Consider the following 17,066-nt stretch of genomic DNA (forward strand, 5'->3'; position numbering starts at 1 on the left):
CAGACTAACCATGCCAGGAGGCCCTGCAGAGCTTAAGCACATTGCTCCCTCCCAGGTCTCCGGGGCCAATGTCCCCAACTTGGGCTTGCAGGAGAAGGAGCGGGTGGTAAACACTTGCCTGCAGAGAGGGTGGCTACTTGCCGTGGCCAAAAACTGGACGTCACCACTCAAGATGTGCAGCCACGCTGCTGAAGTGCTGCTGGGCTTCTTCAAATGGGCCAGGTCTCATGGAAAGACCTGGTGTGACACAGGGGATGCCATAAAACCTTTTTTTACCCATCGAAAGCATCAACCTCTGCTTGCCCTTACCTCTCAGTTCAGTTGCCAGATAACTTGGGAGAGCAACCTGGCAGCAGAAAGCCCTCAGTGCTCGTTCCAAGCAATCGCCAGCAACGGCTCATTTATATTCAAGGATTGAAAGCAGGAGAAAGAAATAAGTTACTTCACTTTATATTCACTCCAGCAACCCAGCTGCTGACAACACCTCCATGAACTTACGCTGGAAAACAACGTGTAGATGGATAAACCCATTTCCAGAACTGAGGAGCCATACCGGAAACACTCCACCAAAGAGAAAGCCATTTCAATAACAGATCAGTTTCCTAGTGCAGAGGAACCTGCCGCTATATTTCCTTCCCTCAATTCTGGCCGGCTAAAATAGCATCACGTAGACAGTTGTGTTTTGCACTACATGACACTAAAAGAACAGCCTTGAAGGACGGTCTCATGGGTGACGGGGTTCGCACATACGAGGACCTGGTGGCCACGGGTTCACTGCAAGGTCTGCGGTGGGGGAAGGTCCAACCACAGCCCCTTCCCTCCTTTCTGCCTCGGTTTCCTCGCAGGGAAAGGGGGGATGCTGAGAGCAGCCCTCTGCCAAAAAGCACTTTGAGCTTGAGGGACAACAAAACATTGCAGCGTTGTTTCAGCTCTGGCTGTCTTCCCTGAGGACAGCTCTTGCATTGCTTCCCCGTGACTCTTCCTACAGCTGATTGACCCAACAGTACCCTACAGTTGCCCACACGGTGAGGACTTTCCTGACAGGTTGGTTAAAAGTAAATAAGCCACATCATCAGCTACCAAAGCAACACCAATACAACCAAGATGACCAAGGTGCCCTGGGTGGAGGGCCACAAAAATGATCCGAGGGCTGGAACACCTCTGCTGTGAGGACAGGCTGAGAGAGTTGGGGTTGTTCAGCCGGGAGAAGGGAAGGCTCCGGGGAGACCTTCGTGTGGCCTTCCAATACTTAAAGGGGGCTTGGAAGGAAGATGGGGACAGACATTTAGTAGGTCCTGTAGCGACAGGACAAGGGGGAATGGTTTTAAAGCAAAAGAAGGGAGATTCAGACTAGATAGAAGGAAGAAATATTTTACGATGAGGGTGGTGAGACGCTGGCACAGGTTGCCCGGAGAGGTGGGAGATGCCCCATCCCTGGAAACCAACAGGTCAGGTTGGACGGGGCTCTGAGCAACCTGATGTGGTTGAAGATGTCCCTGCTCGTTGCAGGGGGGTTGGACTAGATGGCCTTTAAAGGTCCCTTCCCACCCAAACCATTCTGTCATTCTATGATGCCAGAGCAGGCACTGCTGAACGCTTCTGTTGATGGTCTTGCTTTCAAAATGGCAAAACCTGTTTTAAATGCTGACTCCCACTTTGCTAAACACAACTGAAGAGCTAAGGTAGTGTTCAACGGGCACTTAGTCTGCAGGCACAGCCACCTGAGCACTTTAACTCTCATGACATGAAAAGAAGGATGGTTCAAAATAAGCAAAAGGAGGTATTTCTTCACATAATGCACAGTTAAATGCTATAGGAGATATGAGTACCAGGAGTTTACAAGGGTTCAAAAAGCACGTTGCCGAATTCATGAAAGGAAAATCTATCAGGAGCTACTGGACGCAAAGGTGAGCAAATCTGGTCCTGCAGATCCTCAAAGTATAAATTGCTGGAGAATCATAGAATCATTTCAGTTGGAAAGGAACCTTAAGATTGAGTCAAACTGTTAAGAAGAGGAGAGCACTGCTGGGAAGCAGCATTACATGCATACCCTGTTCTTCTCACTCTCCTCCTGGTATCCATTGCTGGTCACCAAGCCAAGTGGTCTGGTGTGACCCATCACAGCTCTCCTCCTGCTCTTACTGACCTCCTGACCAGCTCCAGCACAGCACTAGCACATCTAATTGCAAATGAAAAACTCCTGCCCCTCTGCTGATGCAGGACAGCATGGCAACCATAAGATAAGGCAACTTATCTCCCAGCTGGGTGGAGGGGTTGCAGCATAAGGCAATCTGCACGCACAGCCAGCGGCACGCGCAGGCAATTACCGCCGCCCAGCTCACGTGCCATAATTCATTAAGCTGCAGTAACGCAATCACCCGGCTGAGCCCTTTTAGGAACAAACCACCGAGACAATATTGTCCTCTGGGGACCTGCAGTTCGGAGAATTAATTTAGTGTAATAACTCCCAGCAATGTTGCGGACAATCAAACCGAAAGAAACAATGATCTGTCTCTAAATTGCCTGTAACCAACCCTTCGGCTGATGCCCTGCTCATCGGGGACCACCGGCTCTGCTCAGGCAGGAGGGGCAACTGCCAACTGTTTGTTCAGGACTTTCATGCATATGAACACTTAATCCTTGAGGAACCTCATCATGAAGGACCACCACTCCAGCAAGGAGTTCTTCACCTTGTTCTGCAGGGTGCTCAGCTCGAGCTGGCTTAGTCATGTGGTTTAGTTTTAGGTAGTCCTGCAAGGAGCAGGGAGACAGACTTGATGACCCTTATGGAATCCTTCCAACTCAAGATATTCTATGATTCCTTTCTGAGATGCACTTTTAGTCTGGGTGTTCCTGAAAGCTATCCTTCACCATTGGTTCAGAGTTTCTAAATCTTAAGCAGGACAGCGAGTATTATTTTAACAGCATCTCTGCTTAGGTGCTTTCAGCTGCCTAGAAGAGTTTTTTGCATCGTTACAGTCTAAACACTACAATTTAGCTAGATGCTAGTATTGCTACTCATCATTGCAGGCAAGTACACCACCAGAGACTTATTTATTGGTCCTGAGTTTGCTCGGGAGAAGAGCTCTCCCACAAATGGCAACTTTTCACAGCCACCATTACACTAGCTCAACTTCTCTGCGCCCTGCTCAGCGTGGACAGCCAGGACATCCCCGGTGGGTTTGGGATGTTCCCTCTGCACCCCAAAAGAGAGTCTCCGTGGTGGCTCCAGCAACCCCCATCAGCTCCCAGGAGGGCACGGAGGAGACAGAATCATACGGAAGAGGATGAAAACCTGATTTCCAGATGCTGGTCCATGGGTTCAGACCCATGTTAAACCTAATTAATTTGATTTGGAAATCCTACTGAGAAGGAAAAGGGTGTTTCAACCTTTTCAATTCCGTGCCTTCCTCTCTCCTTCTTCTGTTTCAACACCATTTGTTAAGTTCACTAAAAGCACTGCAAATCATTTTGCTCCATGCTAGTTTTCAGCAAGTACCCAGTCCATCCGAAACATTTCATTTTGTTCCAGCTAGGAACAGCACTTCGGCACTAAAATAACATCTTGATATTGTTGCTTTCTTTAATAAACATCCTCTCTTCTCACTGCAAAGACCTCAATAAATGGCCCTGGAAGAACAAAAGACATTTCTGTATTGTTTTAAGTTCTCTTCCTTTCTGAAAAACCTCAATTAAAATGGTAAAAAAGCAAACGTGTCGCTACTATACTCTGTAATTATGAACTCATTTCTATTCACTCGCCCAGCAGGAGAGGTTTGTCCCGGTGACCTCTGAGAATGGGTTTATAAGGCTTTTCCAAAATTTCATAGCCTTAAAAATGACATGTTCATGTCAGCTGTAAAACACGTTCACCTTCACCTTCACCCAAAATAACCTGCAATCTTAAAATCCAGGGTGAGGGCCATTCCTGTGACTATTTTTATTTGTGAAAGGAGTCCTAGCGCTGGCCATGAATAGATCAGCATGGGAGCGGCTCTGGAAATAGTGCAACCCTTCAAGACAGCGTGAAAATTGCATGAATACGGGCTGTCAGCTTATTGTAAGGAGTTTTCAAATAAATAGCTTGCATGGCACACTCCTGAGTGATAGTTGGGCTTTGCTCAGCAATCTTTCCAGCACAAAAACTATCTGGCCCAAAGAGGACACATGCCAGTGCGACCCCAACCTCTTGACTTGCCCATGAGATGCTTGCAGAAATGAGCAGGGGGGTTTCTTTTGGTAAAGGCCCACTGAGAAAACATTTTGTGAGACAAAACGCTGGGACAACTTGGTTATATCTGTATATAACTTGGTTATATATGCGTGTGTATGTATATATCTTTAAGCAGAGAGTGAAAGATAAGGAGGGTAAACAAGAGGGAAAACCACTTTTTTATAAGAGATGAAACAGTGGACAAGAAAACGATGCCTGAGAACTCAGAATCAGATAATAATGAATGCAGAACAGCAGATTTTCATGTAAAATAAAGTAATATTGTCCTTTAAGCACAAGCTAGACAATAGCTTTAAAATTCACACACAGGACTACAAGCCACACTGCTTTAGGTTCCACTCCTGACTTTGCCAAGACTGCACGTGCCCATGACACACCTAGGTCTATATATTTCTTTTCTCTTAACATTTAGGACCAAATCCAAGGGAGCACATATACATCCACAACACAGCTTAAGCAGAGCTGAGGATCCTACAGCTCTCATCAACCAATTCCCAAAATCCCACCCAACCCCAAGGGTCTGGGATAGCTCACGTTTTGTCAGAAATGTAAGTGCCAAAAGCATCACTGCCACGCACATCCTGAGATGCCACCATCTCCTCAGACATCCCAGTTCAGCCAGCTCCTGCCTTAGGACATACCAGATTCATCAACTGGGCCTCCATCCACCAGCTCCCTTCTTGAAGAAACCTTCTAGAAGAAGGTGCAAATTGTTAATCAAAGTGAAAACGAGTTAGGGGTTGTAGTAGGAGTTGGCAACGCCTTTAAGGGGCTCAGGGCTAAACCCTTCCACCTGTGATGACAACAGTTTGCTCTGTTGACACCTGTTTATGAAAAACTAAGGGCAAAAAAGCCAACTACAGGCTTCACCCAGGCTGCTGAAACACCAGTGACTGGTGTCAACTCCTGCTCATTAGCAGCACCGAGCGAGCTGGTAGACTCAGGTAGGGTCTACCTACCCAGCTGATGAGTAAGGAGGGCTCGCTCTGGCCAGTGAAGCCAGGCAGCCTCAACAAGGGGTCGAGCTAAATGTGGGTGAGGGATCTCATCAGCCATGTGCATCTTCCAGGTACAGACACAAGCCCATTTTCTTCAGACACCAGAAATACTTATGGCAAGTATGGTCTAAAGTAGAGACTCCTGCCTCCAAAGCTTCTCGAGAAGTGCCAAGGTGGCACTCTCTGCCAGCATGAAAATGTCTTGGTGGAAACCCTTGCTTTCCTTGGTTGAGAAGAGATTTCTCCTCCATGAGATGGGAGAGAACGGGATGCCCACTCTCAAGTCTTTGTTCTTGCTGAAGAGAGCCCAGAAACAAATCCCTGTGCCAGTGCTTCCTCTGGCATGAGGTGTTTTGGCTCAGCTCCTCCCACTGCTCTTTGTTTTTCAGATTTCCTTGGTTCTGGTCAACATGAGAAGGCAAAATAAAGCAAGGAAACCTGTTCTCATAAGATGGCCAGACCTATTTTTCTGGTATGGGGGACAGAAGATCTCGGTGAGAAGCTTTACAGGGCTCTCCAAGCACCTGTGCTTCCCACCTTTGGGAATTCCCACCTTGTCCCAGGGAAAGGGGAATCCTCCCTCCTCTCCACGCAGCACTGGATTATTAGGGTGGCTCACAAAGTTCAGTCTCATGCAAGACTTTTACCAGAGTGCCACGGTGGAGATCCTCAGGCCCTGCGCGTAAGTGCTTAGCGTACAGAACAACTGCTTCCCAAACAGCTTACAGCAGCAAGATGATTTAAAGCATGGAGAACATAGGCATGGGGAGGGGGTTACACAGCATCACACAGAGGGTGGGTTCAAATTGCCTGATTTTAGGTGTCTGCGATGTCAGAGGCCAAATGTGAGGTGGGGATCTAAACTCCATGGCAGCCCACCCAGTACAGGTGGTGGACTGGAGAGGGAGTGACCTGGCCAAACGATGTTGAGGTGAACCATCCTCCAAACTCCACTGACTGCATCCCCTCTGAGCGTAACGGGAACTTTGGCACCCCGTTCATATCTGGTCAACATAGTTATGGACACATACAGTGGGATTCAGATGGGGGTGTCACTGGAGCTATGCTCTGTTGCATCTTGTCTGGCTCCCACCCCACTTTGGTGCAGGTTTCACAAGGTCTGGTGTCTGCTAGCTCCTTGCATGAACTTCACGATATGCTAGGGCATCTGACATAGCAGCTGTGATCATGGAGGTGAATCCCAGCAGTCTCTGATAAAGGTGAGAACTGAAATGAGGTCTCACATGTCCCCCCCAGGACCTTGGACACAAGAGCAGTTGCTTTGCTAACCTTCCTAGTTGTACAGCCACAAGAATGGGCAGTGAAGAGCTGTCGGTGCCAACAACTCACTGTCCTCCAGCCCAGGAGAAGGATACCTAATAACTACTGAGTTTTGATGAAATCAAGTGTCCCTCCACCACAGGCACATGCTGAAGTTCTCCTGGATTTTTTGCTGGAGCAATTATTTTGCTTTCTGTGAAGTAACATCCTAAGACCCTGAGCTTATCCAGCAGGCCATTACATTTCTATTGAGGTTTCATAACAGTAAAATGTTTTGCCGGTGGTACATAAAGTCTTTCAATCAGCTGCAGAAATGGAGAAAAACAACCTGCAAAAGCCTCCTGATGCCATAAAGTCTACTGGCAGCTTGGCAATTCAGGTTAAATTTAGTCTGCAGGACAGGGGTCACTTCAGTCGCCAAGATCATAAAAAAAAAAAGGGAATAAAAAGTCTTGTGTTGTTCTTGAGTTTTTATGTAATGACAAAGCTGCTCTCAATAGAGAGGTGGCAACCCTGCAGCTGGGAAATGCACCCGGCTCTCTCCTGCCACTGCCTCCTGGCATTAAAAAAAAGGAACAATGAAAGGAAAGGATTAAATTTGCTTAGATGAGTATCTTTTAACCCTTCTGCACCATGCCTTTAGCTAGGCACACAAGCAGGACGGAGCAGATATGGAGAACGGTAATGGATATGCATCTCCTGAAGTCCTGCTCATGTGGAGCGTGTCCTGTTGAACTCACAAAGGTTTATTTTTCTCTTTACATTAGTCTTGAGGCCACAGAGCGCTCTGAAATTTACAGAAGTACGTTTTCCCTGCACCACATGAAATGCAAAATCCTTTTAGTTGCTGCTAGCGTCAGGAAAGGAGCTGTAAATACGGCATCGCCTTTCGTGGTGTGTTTTGCCGGCAGGATCGCAGCCGCACCATCTGCCTTCAGGGGTGACTCACGACTGGGCATATTTTCACTGACACCCTCAGTGCGTAAGGGCTTAGCGCTGATCGCAACGGCAGAAACTAGAGCAGCTGGGTGGAAAACCCCTACTCACCCCGCCACAGATTGAGACACGGGTGACAGGCAAAACAAACTCCCCAACGGATGCTAAATACCAGCTGCTCCACCTTACCGCTACTGGTGTTTCACATGGACCGCTCGGCTAATGGGAAGACCCTATGTGTGCAGCTCTGGGGACGGTGCTGGGGCAGGCAAGTGGCTCTGAGATGAGCCAGTCTGGGACTGATGCTAGATATAAACGTGGTTGAACTTCAGACGGCTTCTGCAGAGGGATTTGATCATCTGCATCCTGTAGGTACCGGAGCTGGGATTACTGCACAGGGATGGTGTTGGACTATTACAGCCCCATGCCATGCTGTGTCCTGTTCACTGAGCCCACAGCACAGTGCAAAGGCAGCAAGGGGTCTTGATGGGGCCAAGCCACCTCCAGATCTCAGCTCCAAGAGGTCCTTCTTGACGAGAAGCTGCAGTACCGCCCAGCAGCTCCACCCGCTGCTGAGTCACCCGCAACCGGATGCCCGCGGGACGTCAGGAGGCAGCTTTTTGATCATTCAGGGACCGCTCCTTCAACGGAGAGCATGGTGCAGTCTTTGTTCTCAACAACCTCCTCCCAGGAGCAGGGTCCCAGCACCATGACCCCTGGCAAAGCCTTCTCCTCGACGCCTGGAAGGAAGGGCAGCGGGGCTGGGCGATGCCAGTGCGTCTGGCCAGCGCAGCTCTGTGGGTAGGAAGGGACTCCTGCTTGACCCCTCCTGATACCATCTCTGCCCCGCTCCATCACTGCTTTGCCCAAAGAGCAGAGCTGATGGACTAACCAGGTCTCAACGACACCAGGTCTTTGTACGGGTCTACCCGACAGCCTCGCAAGAGGGTATGGCAGTAACTACAAACACAGGGACGAAGGACCTTGTGCCACTGCAAACTTCTCCAGTTCCCTACATCTGTTACTCTCTGGGCGGCAATCAAGGCAGACCTTCCTCTGATTTCCAGTCTTAATTAAACGGCCAGTTTTATCTGCGTGCTGTTCACAGCAGCGTGTTTCTTCAGCAGAAATAGCCCTTCTCCCCCTGTGCCTTTACCCCCGGGTACCTCGAGAGCATCCGCATCCGCTCCCCGCCTCTGCCAGGCTAGACTGAACCAGCCGACATGTGCGAAGCAGCATTTCCTTCTCTGGGCTTTCAAGTTTATTTTATTCTTCACTTCCCTGGGTGGCCCTGGATCCTCATATTAACAAACAGCAAAAAAAAAAAAAAAAAAAAGCAGACAACTTTTGCTTTACCTCTCATTTAATCTCAAATCCCCCTTGCTAATGGCTCCATCTCACTCCAGCATCATGCGGTCCTGGAACTCCCACCCAACCCCATACCTCCTCCCTGAATGAGGAGATCTTGCCCTTGAAGGAGCAAGCTGGGCAAAGCTGACTCCTGTGATGTTTTATGACAGGGTAAAGTGGTAGAGTGCCCTTTATGGTGTTTTGAAAGGAAATTGTACAGGAACAATGTGCCGAGCAGCGTGGCTATTGAAAACCCTTCACAAAAGGAGTTTGCCACAAGAGGAAAAGCAGCTTAATCAGTTGAACTAATCACTGTAGGTGGTTGAGTGTCCCTGAGGGTCTGTAAAATCAAATATAATGGGAAAAGAAATATATCACAGCTTGCCTACACTCCTCGGCGGAGCCGCCGGCGGATCTGGGACATTCCCTGCTTGGCCCCGAGCCCGCCGTGACTGTCCTTTGGGCTGTCCCTATACAGGACCATGCTCGCCTCCGTGTGAGACCCTGGCCGGGGCCACGTAGACCAGCTGGGATGAGCCCTGGGAGGTCCCTCAGCAACGTGCTGGCCCATCGGGATGAGCTAGGCTCCGAGCAGGGAGGCAGGACAGGGGTGCCCGCCCCCGTGCATTCACCCCAGCTAACCCGCTTTTCGGCGTGGGCGCGAGCAGGAGAGGTCAGCGGTGCTTACACAACCCTCCTGCTTCAGGAAAAGGAAACCGTCCCTGACAGCCACCCGTGGCTCTCCAGGGAAGGAGGATATTTCTGCCTCCCCCAGCTCTGAATCTAATTAAAAACAGAAAACAACACCAAAAAAAAAAAATATCCAGACTGTTTTTTCCTGATCATTTAAGTGTAAAGCCAAGTTAACGGTAGGAAGCAAATTGGGACAACGCAAGAGAAAACTTGGGGACATTTCTGTAATCCTGTTGTCAAAAGCCACAGGTATTTGGGGCATGCTGAGGGGAGATGGGGAAAGCACACAAGCCTCTTTGCTCCCACCCCTTCTCTCTGTGTATGAGCCAGGAGGACCTACAGAGTCTCCTGCTCCACCTCCTGAACTCCACACAAGGGCTTTATGAAGGATGGATATCCCAGGTGCAGAAATGCCCCCCCTAAACCCTCATCCAACAGGATAAGGAGGAGATGACATGAAGCTCAGCCACAGCTAAGGGTGACGGTCCTTCACCCAAGGCCAGTCCTGGTCCCCAACAGCCCTGGCTGGGACAGGCAGAGCAAGCCCTTTGTGGCTCTGGTCATCCCAAAGCCTGGAGATACCAGCTGCGCACGGAGGAAGCACAAGGGATCCACACCTTTTCTATTGAACAGAGGAATTCAGATGCCTTTTGGAAAGAGGGGATTGATCAACTCTTAGGCTTTTACTCCATTCTCTCCAAGACATGGGGCTGCACTTCCCTCTGTAATCCTCTCCTGTCCCACAAACTGACCACCAAAAGCCCCACGAGATACCAGACAGCATCTACGCACACATGAGGATTTCCTTTTGGTAAGGTATGCAGCGTGATTTGACTTTGGAATCCAACAAGATGTGATTGAACCAATGTGATTACAATGGCACAAACTTTTTAAGACTTCCCCAGCAACCTTTTGCTGGTCCTCACCAAAAGTGTCCCCTTCCTTAGGTGACGCAGAACAATTTCAGTACTCTATTAACCAGAAGACCAAGAAGTAGGGACAAACTCACCTGTCTTAACCCGTTGCAACTCCATATATTCCTTGTAAATCCTATCTAAACTGGACAACATTTCTTATCACTCCTACAAGGCCGGCGCAAGCCTCTGTGCATGCATCTCCAGGCCACGGGGTTTGGCCAGCTGGACCCTCCATCCCAAAACACATCATACCAGGCTGCCATGGGAACTGGAGAAACCCCGTGCAGCACCAAGTTGACTTGCAATGCTTCAATAGATACTTAAGCAATGGCATTTTTGGGAACTTTTTGAAAATCAAGGGGCCAAACTCAGAGCCCGCCTGCCCAAGGAGCCCACGTCCCAGCACAGCTTGTGCTCCACTAGGCATTGGGTTGGGAAGGGTCAGAGGAGAGGACTTGAGAAATGGGTGCCCCATATCCCAGCGTATTTTTTTTCTCTCAACTGCTTGCAGGAGAGAAGGGCCGGAGAGGTCCTGCCACCGCCCAGGGAAAGTCCCTCCTTCCCTAGAGGTGATTGCCTATGGGAGGTCAAACCAAGTTGCCTTTGGTGGTATCTAGGTAGGGTGGGTCTTGTGTGGCAGCAAACAGTGGATTAGCGTTTGGGACAGTAAAACCCTCGATGGCGTTTAACACTTGCTCACACGGACATCTATGAAAAAACTTGCCTCTGCTGCTCTCCTCCAATGATCCCATCAAACGGTGATGCCTTCCATCACACTCATCAGGAGGTGGCAGTTACTCCTCGTGTGTCTAAACCAACAACGCAAACACGAGGTGCGGGATTTCTGCTGGGTAAGATGGGGAGAGCAATACCTCTCCCTGGTCTCCTGCCCTGATTATAAGCTCTTTGCAGGAAGGACCTCACCACCTCCTGTAGGCTTTTACAACACCTTGTGCAACCAAATCCTCTACCTGATGTGGCTCTGATGTTGATTGCTGCTACTGAAAATGTGTCCAACAGACCCAAAGTGGTCCTTAATTGGGAAAGTCAAAGCCTGTTTTAATGATACCTCTAATTTGCTCTTCGTATCTATCTTATGCAACAAATGAAGCATGCATCCCATGGAAAAATGACTCATGGGATGTAAAAACATACTGTATATGCAAGGAGAGAGCTATGGTTGCACGCCCATAGGGTTGCTTCTCCCCAGGGGAGTGAAAGGTGCACGGCAGAGACCTTAGAGTAGGTGAGCTGCGCTCCTCTGCAACGTGGTGACAGAATTTCCCGAGGAAAGGTGACGGGAAGGAAGCGGGGATGGGCGCTATTTATAGCACGGCCGGATGCCAGCGTCGTTTCGCATGAGAAACAAAAGGTGCTTCGCTAGCCCAAGACGTGGCCCCTTCTGAATGTCACCCCTTCTGAATGTCACCGTCAGGGAGGGGAGAGGAGCCCGCACACACTCTGGGGGCGGGGAACTGGTATCATTTATAAGACCAGCTGAAAAAAAAAAGGCAGATTTCTGGATGCCGATGTGCTTTATCAGATCTTTTATAAAAGCTGTGTTATATAAAGTACCAGCCAACCTGAAGGTCAGCTACAAGCAGCCAAGGCTAGCTGGACCTATGCATCATGCAGAGGTCAGCCTGGGGGTTGACTCCCCGACCCAAGCTGGATGTCCACTTGCGAGCAGTGACTCCTGCACACGGCAGGAGGATGCCCACCACAGTCACCTGGGATATGTCATCCTTCTCGGATGAGGCAGGTCCGGGACGGGTAGAGCCGGTGCACCATGGACAGGCATTGCTTGTGAGGTCTGGGGCGCTGCTTAGTGCCAAGTGCTCACCACTGGCAGAAGGGGAAAAGCTGCCCGATGAAAACCAGACCCAACTGCGCCAGGGCTTTGGGGCCACACCTGCTTCTAACCAAGAAAGCAGGACATCTTCTTTTCTTCTTGCAAATCCACTGCATGTCAACCCTACTCCCATCCTTGGCTGCTACCAACCCCTTTCTAAGAAACCAGCTCTTCTTTCCTTGGGTCTGGGCATCCTGAGCTGCTTCCTAACCCCGCTCCCAACCCATGCACCACCAAATGGCCTCTCCCAAGCCTCGCTGCCTCTGATGCCTCACCTGTGGTCTTGCAGTTTTGGGTCTCTCTATATCCAGATGAGGTTTAAAACAAAAAGCCCGTAACTCCCAGCTGTTTTGCTGGCCATAAAATCTCATCCTAACGGAAGTTTATACCACCTGTGTGGCTCCATCAGCTCAGAAATGAAGTTTTTCTCCCCCAGAATGATGCCCGGGACATTAAGATAATAGCACTGCAATGAAGTGTGAACAGCTTTGTAACCTGTTTGTGCTCCAGTACAGTCTGGGGTTTTTTCCTATTCCCTTTTTTTCCCTATTTCTACCCATTTTTTCCCTATTTCTACCATGTTTTTCTCATAAAATAACCATTCTAAGACCTCACTTACTGTTAGAAATCAATTTTAAGGAGCAAGTGCTCTCTGGGAGCATCTCAAGCAGCACTAGAAGAACTAAAACTCTCCTCCTAGTCCTAAACGCACCGCAGAGGCAAGGGGACCCTGAAAAACCCCAGCATCAAACCGTGCAGCGTGGGGAGGGGAGGGCTGCCGAGGTCCCCAGCCGAAGTCTAGGGGGTGGGACCATGCCTTTTCCGCTTAAATAATGATTTAAGAGACTGTTGTTTCACTCCACCCCCTCAACCTGGGCTTCTTAGCTTTTTGCAATTAAAATAAGTATGTTTTTCTGTCTAAGCTTTGACACCACCATGGATGTCTGTGGAGGATTTGGGCAGGAATGCACACCCTCTGCTCTTTCCATTTTACTTCATTCATGACTGCTTAGGGCTGAAACAGCCACATTTCCTCCTGCATGATGCCATATCAATTGGGTTTTAAGGCTTCTGTCTCTCCTCCTGGGATATCATCTCAGTGCTCCTTGGTCTGGGCTGTATCTCACCCCACGATCTTCCAACCCCAGCCCAAGGCAGTTTCTTTTGCTATCTCTCCTTGCCATCTGTGCGGGAGGCGGGGATGCCCTGGGGGGCTGAATGCTTCTGTCTACTGATGGTTTATCTGAAGGGACTAGAAAGAAAAAAAAATAGAAATACACGTCTGGCGTGATCCCTCCGACCGGCTGTTTTTTTGGATGGGAGGGAAGAACCAACACGTAGTTCCATGGCTCTGGTCCAGTCCAGCTTTGGGCATGGGGCTTCAGGCAAGAGACCCCTTAGCTCTACAGATCTCCTCTCCCACAGCACCATGCACTCTTTGGATGGCAGAGGAAGACCCGCTCAGTGAGCTGGGATGGGAGGAGGATGCTCCAACCTCTGCTGTGATTTCTCGGGGATCCCAGCCCAGCGCTGCAAGGAAGCCCACCCAGTGCTCTCTTGCAACACAAGCAGACTTCAACTTGGTTTTAACCATGTTTTGGTGATCACAGGGCTGCAACCCAGCTGAAACAAGCCCTTTTTTTTTTTTTTTCCTAAATCACAAGACAAAATTGTCTTTTAAATTGCATACAGGAAAAAGGAGGGAGCCCCAAAGAGAAAATGGATTTTGCTGCTGCTGAACCACCCTGCCCACAGAAGAATGTTTCTAGAATGCCTGAGCAAACTCTTCTCAGCTGTTTTTTGGTCACTGGGTAAAATTTGGGAAAACCAAACCAAGCACAGAATTAACTACATCATGGCTGTTACGAGTTGAGAAGTGATGGGAAGATTTGAGGGGATGTTCCAACAACTATTACAGGCATCTGTAGGACTCCCCCGAAAATCCCCCCGTGAGGCATCGCAGCTCAGACACAGACTTCAGATCGCTCCAGGAGAAAACACTGGCCACTTTTTCTCCTGTTAAATAACATTAACCTTGCAAACTCTTAGTTTTAGAAACGCTTTATTGCCCTGGTTGTGTTGTCTCAGCCACAGCAGAACACGCCGGCAGAAATAAAGCTGCATGTACAACTAACTCCCTTAATTCCCCGCTTATTTTCACATTTAACCATAGTCACGATTCCTATCAAGGACTCTAGATGCCCTCATATAATTAAATATGCAATTTACACAATTAAATATCCAATTGACCCAATTAAATTAACTCAATGGATTGAAATCACCAATGCCACAGGAACTCAGCTGCCTATTTAGCACATCCCCTCCTTGACGCAGATGGGCATCCAATGCTGCAAACCCCTCTCAACCACACCCACTTTGCAGGTGACCCTGAAAGTCAGCAAGTTTTGCTTTTCAATAGAAAAAGAGGAAGCAAATTGCAAAGACTCAAAGCTTTTACAGATAATACCTTGCCAGCTGCCTCTTCTAATACAAGTGGAAGGATCTGGCTGTGCTGGAATAAGTATAAGGGGAAGAGGAGGTCCTTAAGATACTGGAGCAATATAGGACGTACCCCAGATTTCAAAGACAAAACAGGGGGATGGACAGACCCTGCATTTTCAGGATGTTAGTGCTCAAATAAAGGTTTATGCATTAACCCAACACTGGCAGCTGCTAAACAGCAGTATTGTCCAAAGAAACTCCATGAGACAGTGGGGGAAGATGTGCAATGAAGAAGAGAAGATTAAAAAAGACATTAAAGAGGTTCACCTACCTCCGGTCGTTTCTCCTCCTTCTGAACAGTTTTTTGGTGTGTGCGATTTCAGCTTCATGAGGCAACGGATGGTAACCCTGTAAAACAGAGGGAAAAGCAGCCATCAGCTCCAAGATACAGGAGGCATCAACATGGGAGGGGTCAGAGTGAGGCAGAGCCGCACACTCAACGTGTAGGCACGATAAAAGAAACAGTTCCCATCCAAACATCCTTACAACATCTCAGGCCCTATCATTGCAGGTCTGGAAATCCACAGTATTGTTGTACACTCTCAGGGCCGTTGCAATGAGCAGGGAATTAAGTTATCTGCAATTTCTGTATGGGAGAAACCACACGGGGCAAATAACTGGACCACGTATGGATGGCTCCCAATATACACCATCTACAGGGAATTCACCCACTTCACACACGACACTGCTGATGCTGGTGCACCTAAACCATCCACTTTCACTGGGTTGTTTCCTTCGGATTTATTTATCTAAAACCCAGCTGTAAAAATGTCTGTATGGGGACGATGCTTAGCAGCATTTTGAGGATACTGGAGTAAGCAACCATGAGCCACAGCTGGCTGGTCTGTCGGGGCTGGGCCCCCATGCCGTTAGCCAGTCAGCAACTTTGTCATGAGCATCTTGCTGCGTTCACCCACTGTGAGCTCGTCAACCCAGGCCACCCCTGGGGTAGGGACGGGTGGCACCCACCTACTGGAAACAACTGAGATGACCGGGACATTAAATGATTTGCCTCGGTCACGTCAGTGGAAGAGCTGTGTGTGTAACTCAAACTGCTGCCTTGTCCTCTCTCCACTGAAGGTGCCGACTCTCTGACTTAGTATGTTCATCTGATAAGGCGGATGCTGTATTTACCATCCTACTATGGGCATCGTGAGGCTTCATTAACGTGAGGAAAGAGCTCTGAGGTTCCTGGACGAAAGGCACTATGTAAGTGCAAAGTATTATTTATTTTCCAGGGACTACAGAGCTGTCATAACCATAATGATTTTTATTTATGCAGTATTGTACTTCCCAGGCTGGCAATAAAAGCCCTGTAAAAGTCGCTCCTTTTATTTCCATCGCAATCTATCTTAGCCTCTGAGCTCCAGCCGCTGCTGGTGAATCACCATGCGTGAGGGGCCACGAGAGAGCAGCCTGGGCAAGGGCAAGGGCTGGGTGGGAACGCGTCTCATCGGGCAGCAGCTTTGTCACATTGGCATGACAACATAACACACCGACTTCAAAAAAAAGTCCCTCTCCGTCTGCGTGAAGAGCCTTAAAAATAACAGTTAATTTTAGTAGCAGTTACTGAGATAATAATATTTCGAGTTCCTCTGGTGGAAGATGTAACAGAGGGGAAAGGTTGCTGGTGATGGTAATGAATTTAGGTTTGCAGACCAGAGAAGGCATCCCCGAGTCCAAGACCAACAGGGTTTATTGCAACCATCCATCCTGGCCATCCGCAAAGAGCCTGGAGAAACTGCTACGGCAGCAACCCTACAGCTCCCATGGCAGCTGGAGCCTTCCACTTTGGAGACCTTTGCTCTTTGAGACTTCAAGCAATGAAGAACTCACCCAGCCCCTGGGTAAGTCCTGCTGCTGGCTAGCACGTCCTCATCCAACTCTTGCTTTGGCTGCAGTCTTCAAGTGTGTTTCCTGAGAAGGTAGCTTCCCTTTTAACTTTCTTCTTCACTATTAACTCTTCCAGAGAAAATTGGATATGCCATGATCATATGGTTTAGCACAGGCCTTAGAAAGCATGTTCAAGAGTAGTACCCACTCTCAGTGACCGAATTATCCTTCTCTCCCACTAAAACACCCTTACCCAGAAGTGCCGCACGAGCTGCAGTATCCCACACGATCCCTCACAGCAATGGTACAGAGGCCATCGTTACATGAAGTTGCCTTAGCTTTCTTGCAGATCTGCTCATCCAGCGAGGATCTGGTTGAGGTCGAGGGAGGTTATCAGGTCGAGGGAGGTTACCCTCCCCCTCTACTCTGCCCTGGTGAGGCCACATCTGGAGTGCTGTGTCCAGTTCTGG

At 48.9% G+C, this 17,066-nt stretch overlaps 1 protein-coding gene across 1 annotated transcript in view; it reads right to left on the reverse strand.

Moving 5' to 3' along the window:
* CTIF (cap binding complex dependent translation initiation factor) overlaps positions 1-17,066 on the reverse strand; it is a 116,397-nt gene that overhangs the window by 49,513 nt on the left and 49,818 nt on the right. Inside the window, exon 6 of the mRNA XM_059833637.1 lies at positions 15,035-15,111. Coding sequence (XP_059689620.1) covers positions 15,035-15,111 — 77 coding nt within the window. The remainder of the gene's footprint in view (positions 1-15,034; positions 15,112-17,066) is intronic.

This window comes from Gavia stellata, chromosome Z, assembly GCF_030936135.1.
Source record: "Gavia stellata isolate bGavSte3 chromosome Z, bGavSte3.hap2, whole genome shotgun sequence".
NCBI classification, from domain to species: domain Eukaryota; kingdom Metazoa; phylum Chordata; class Aves; order Gaviiformes; family Gaviidae; genus Gavia; species Gavia stellata.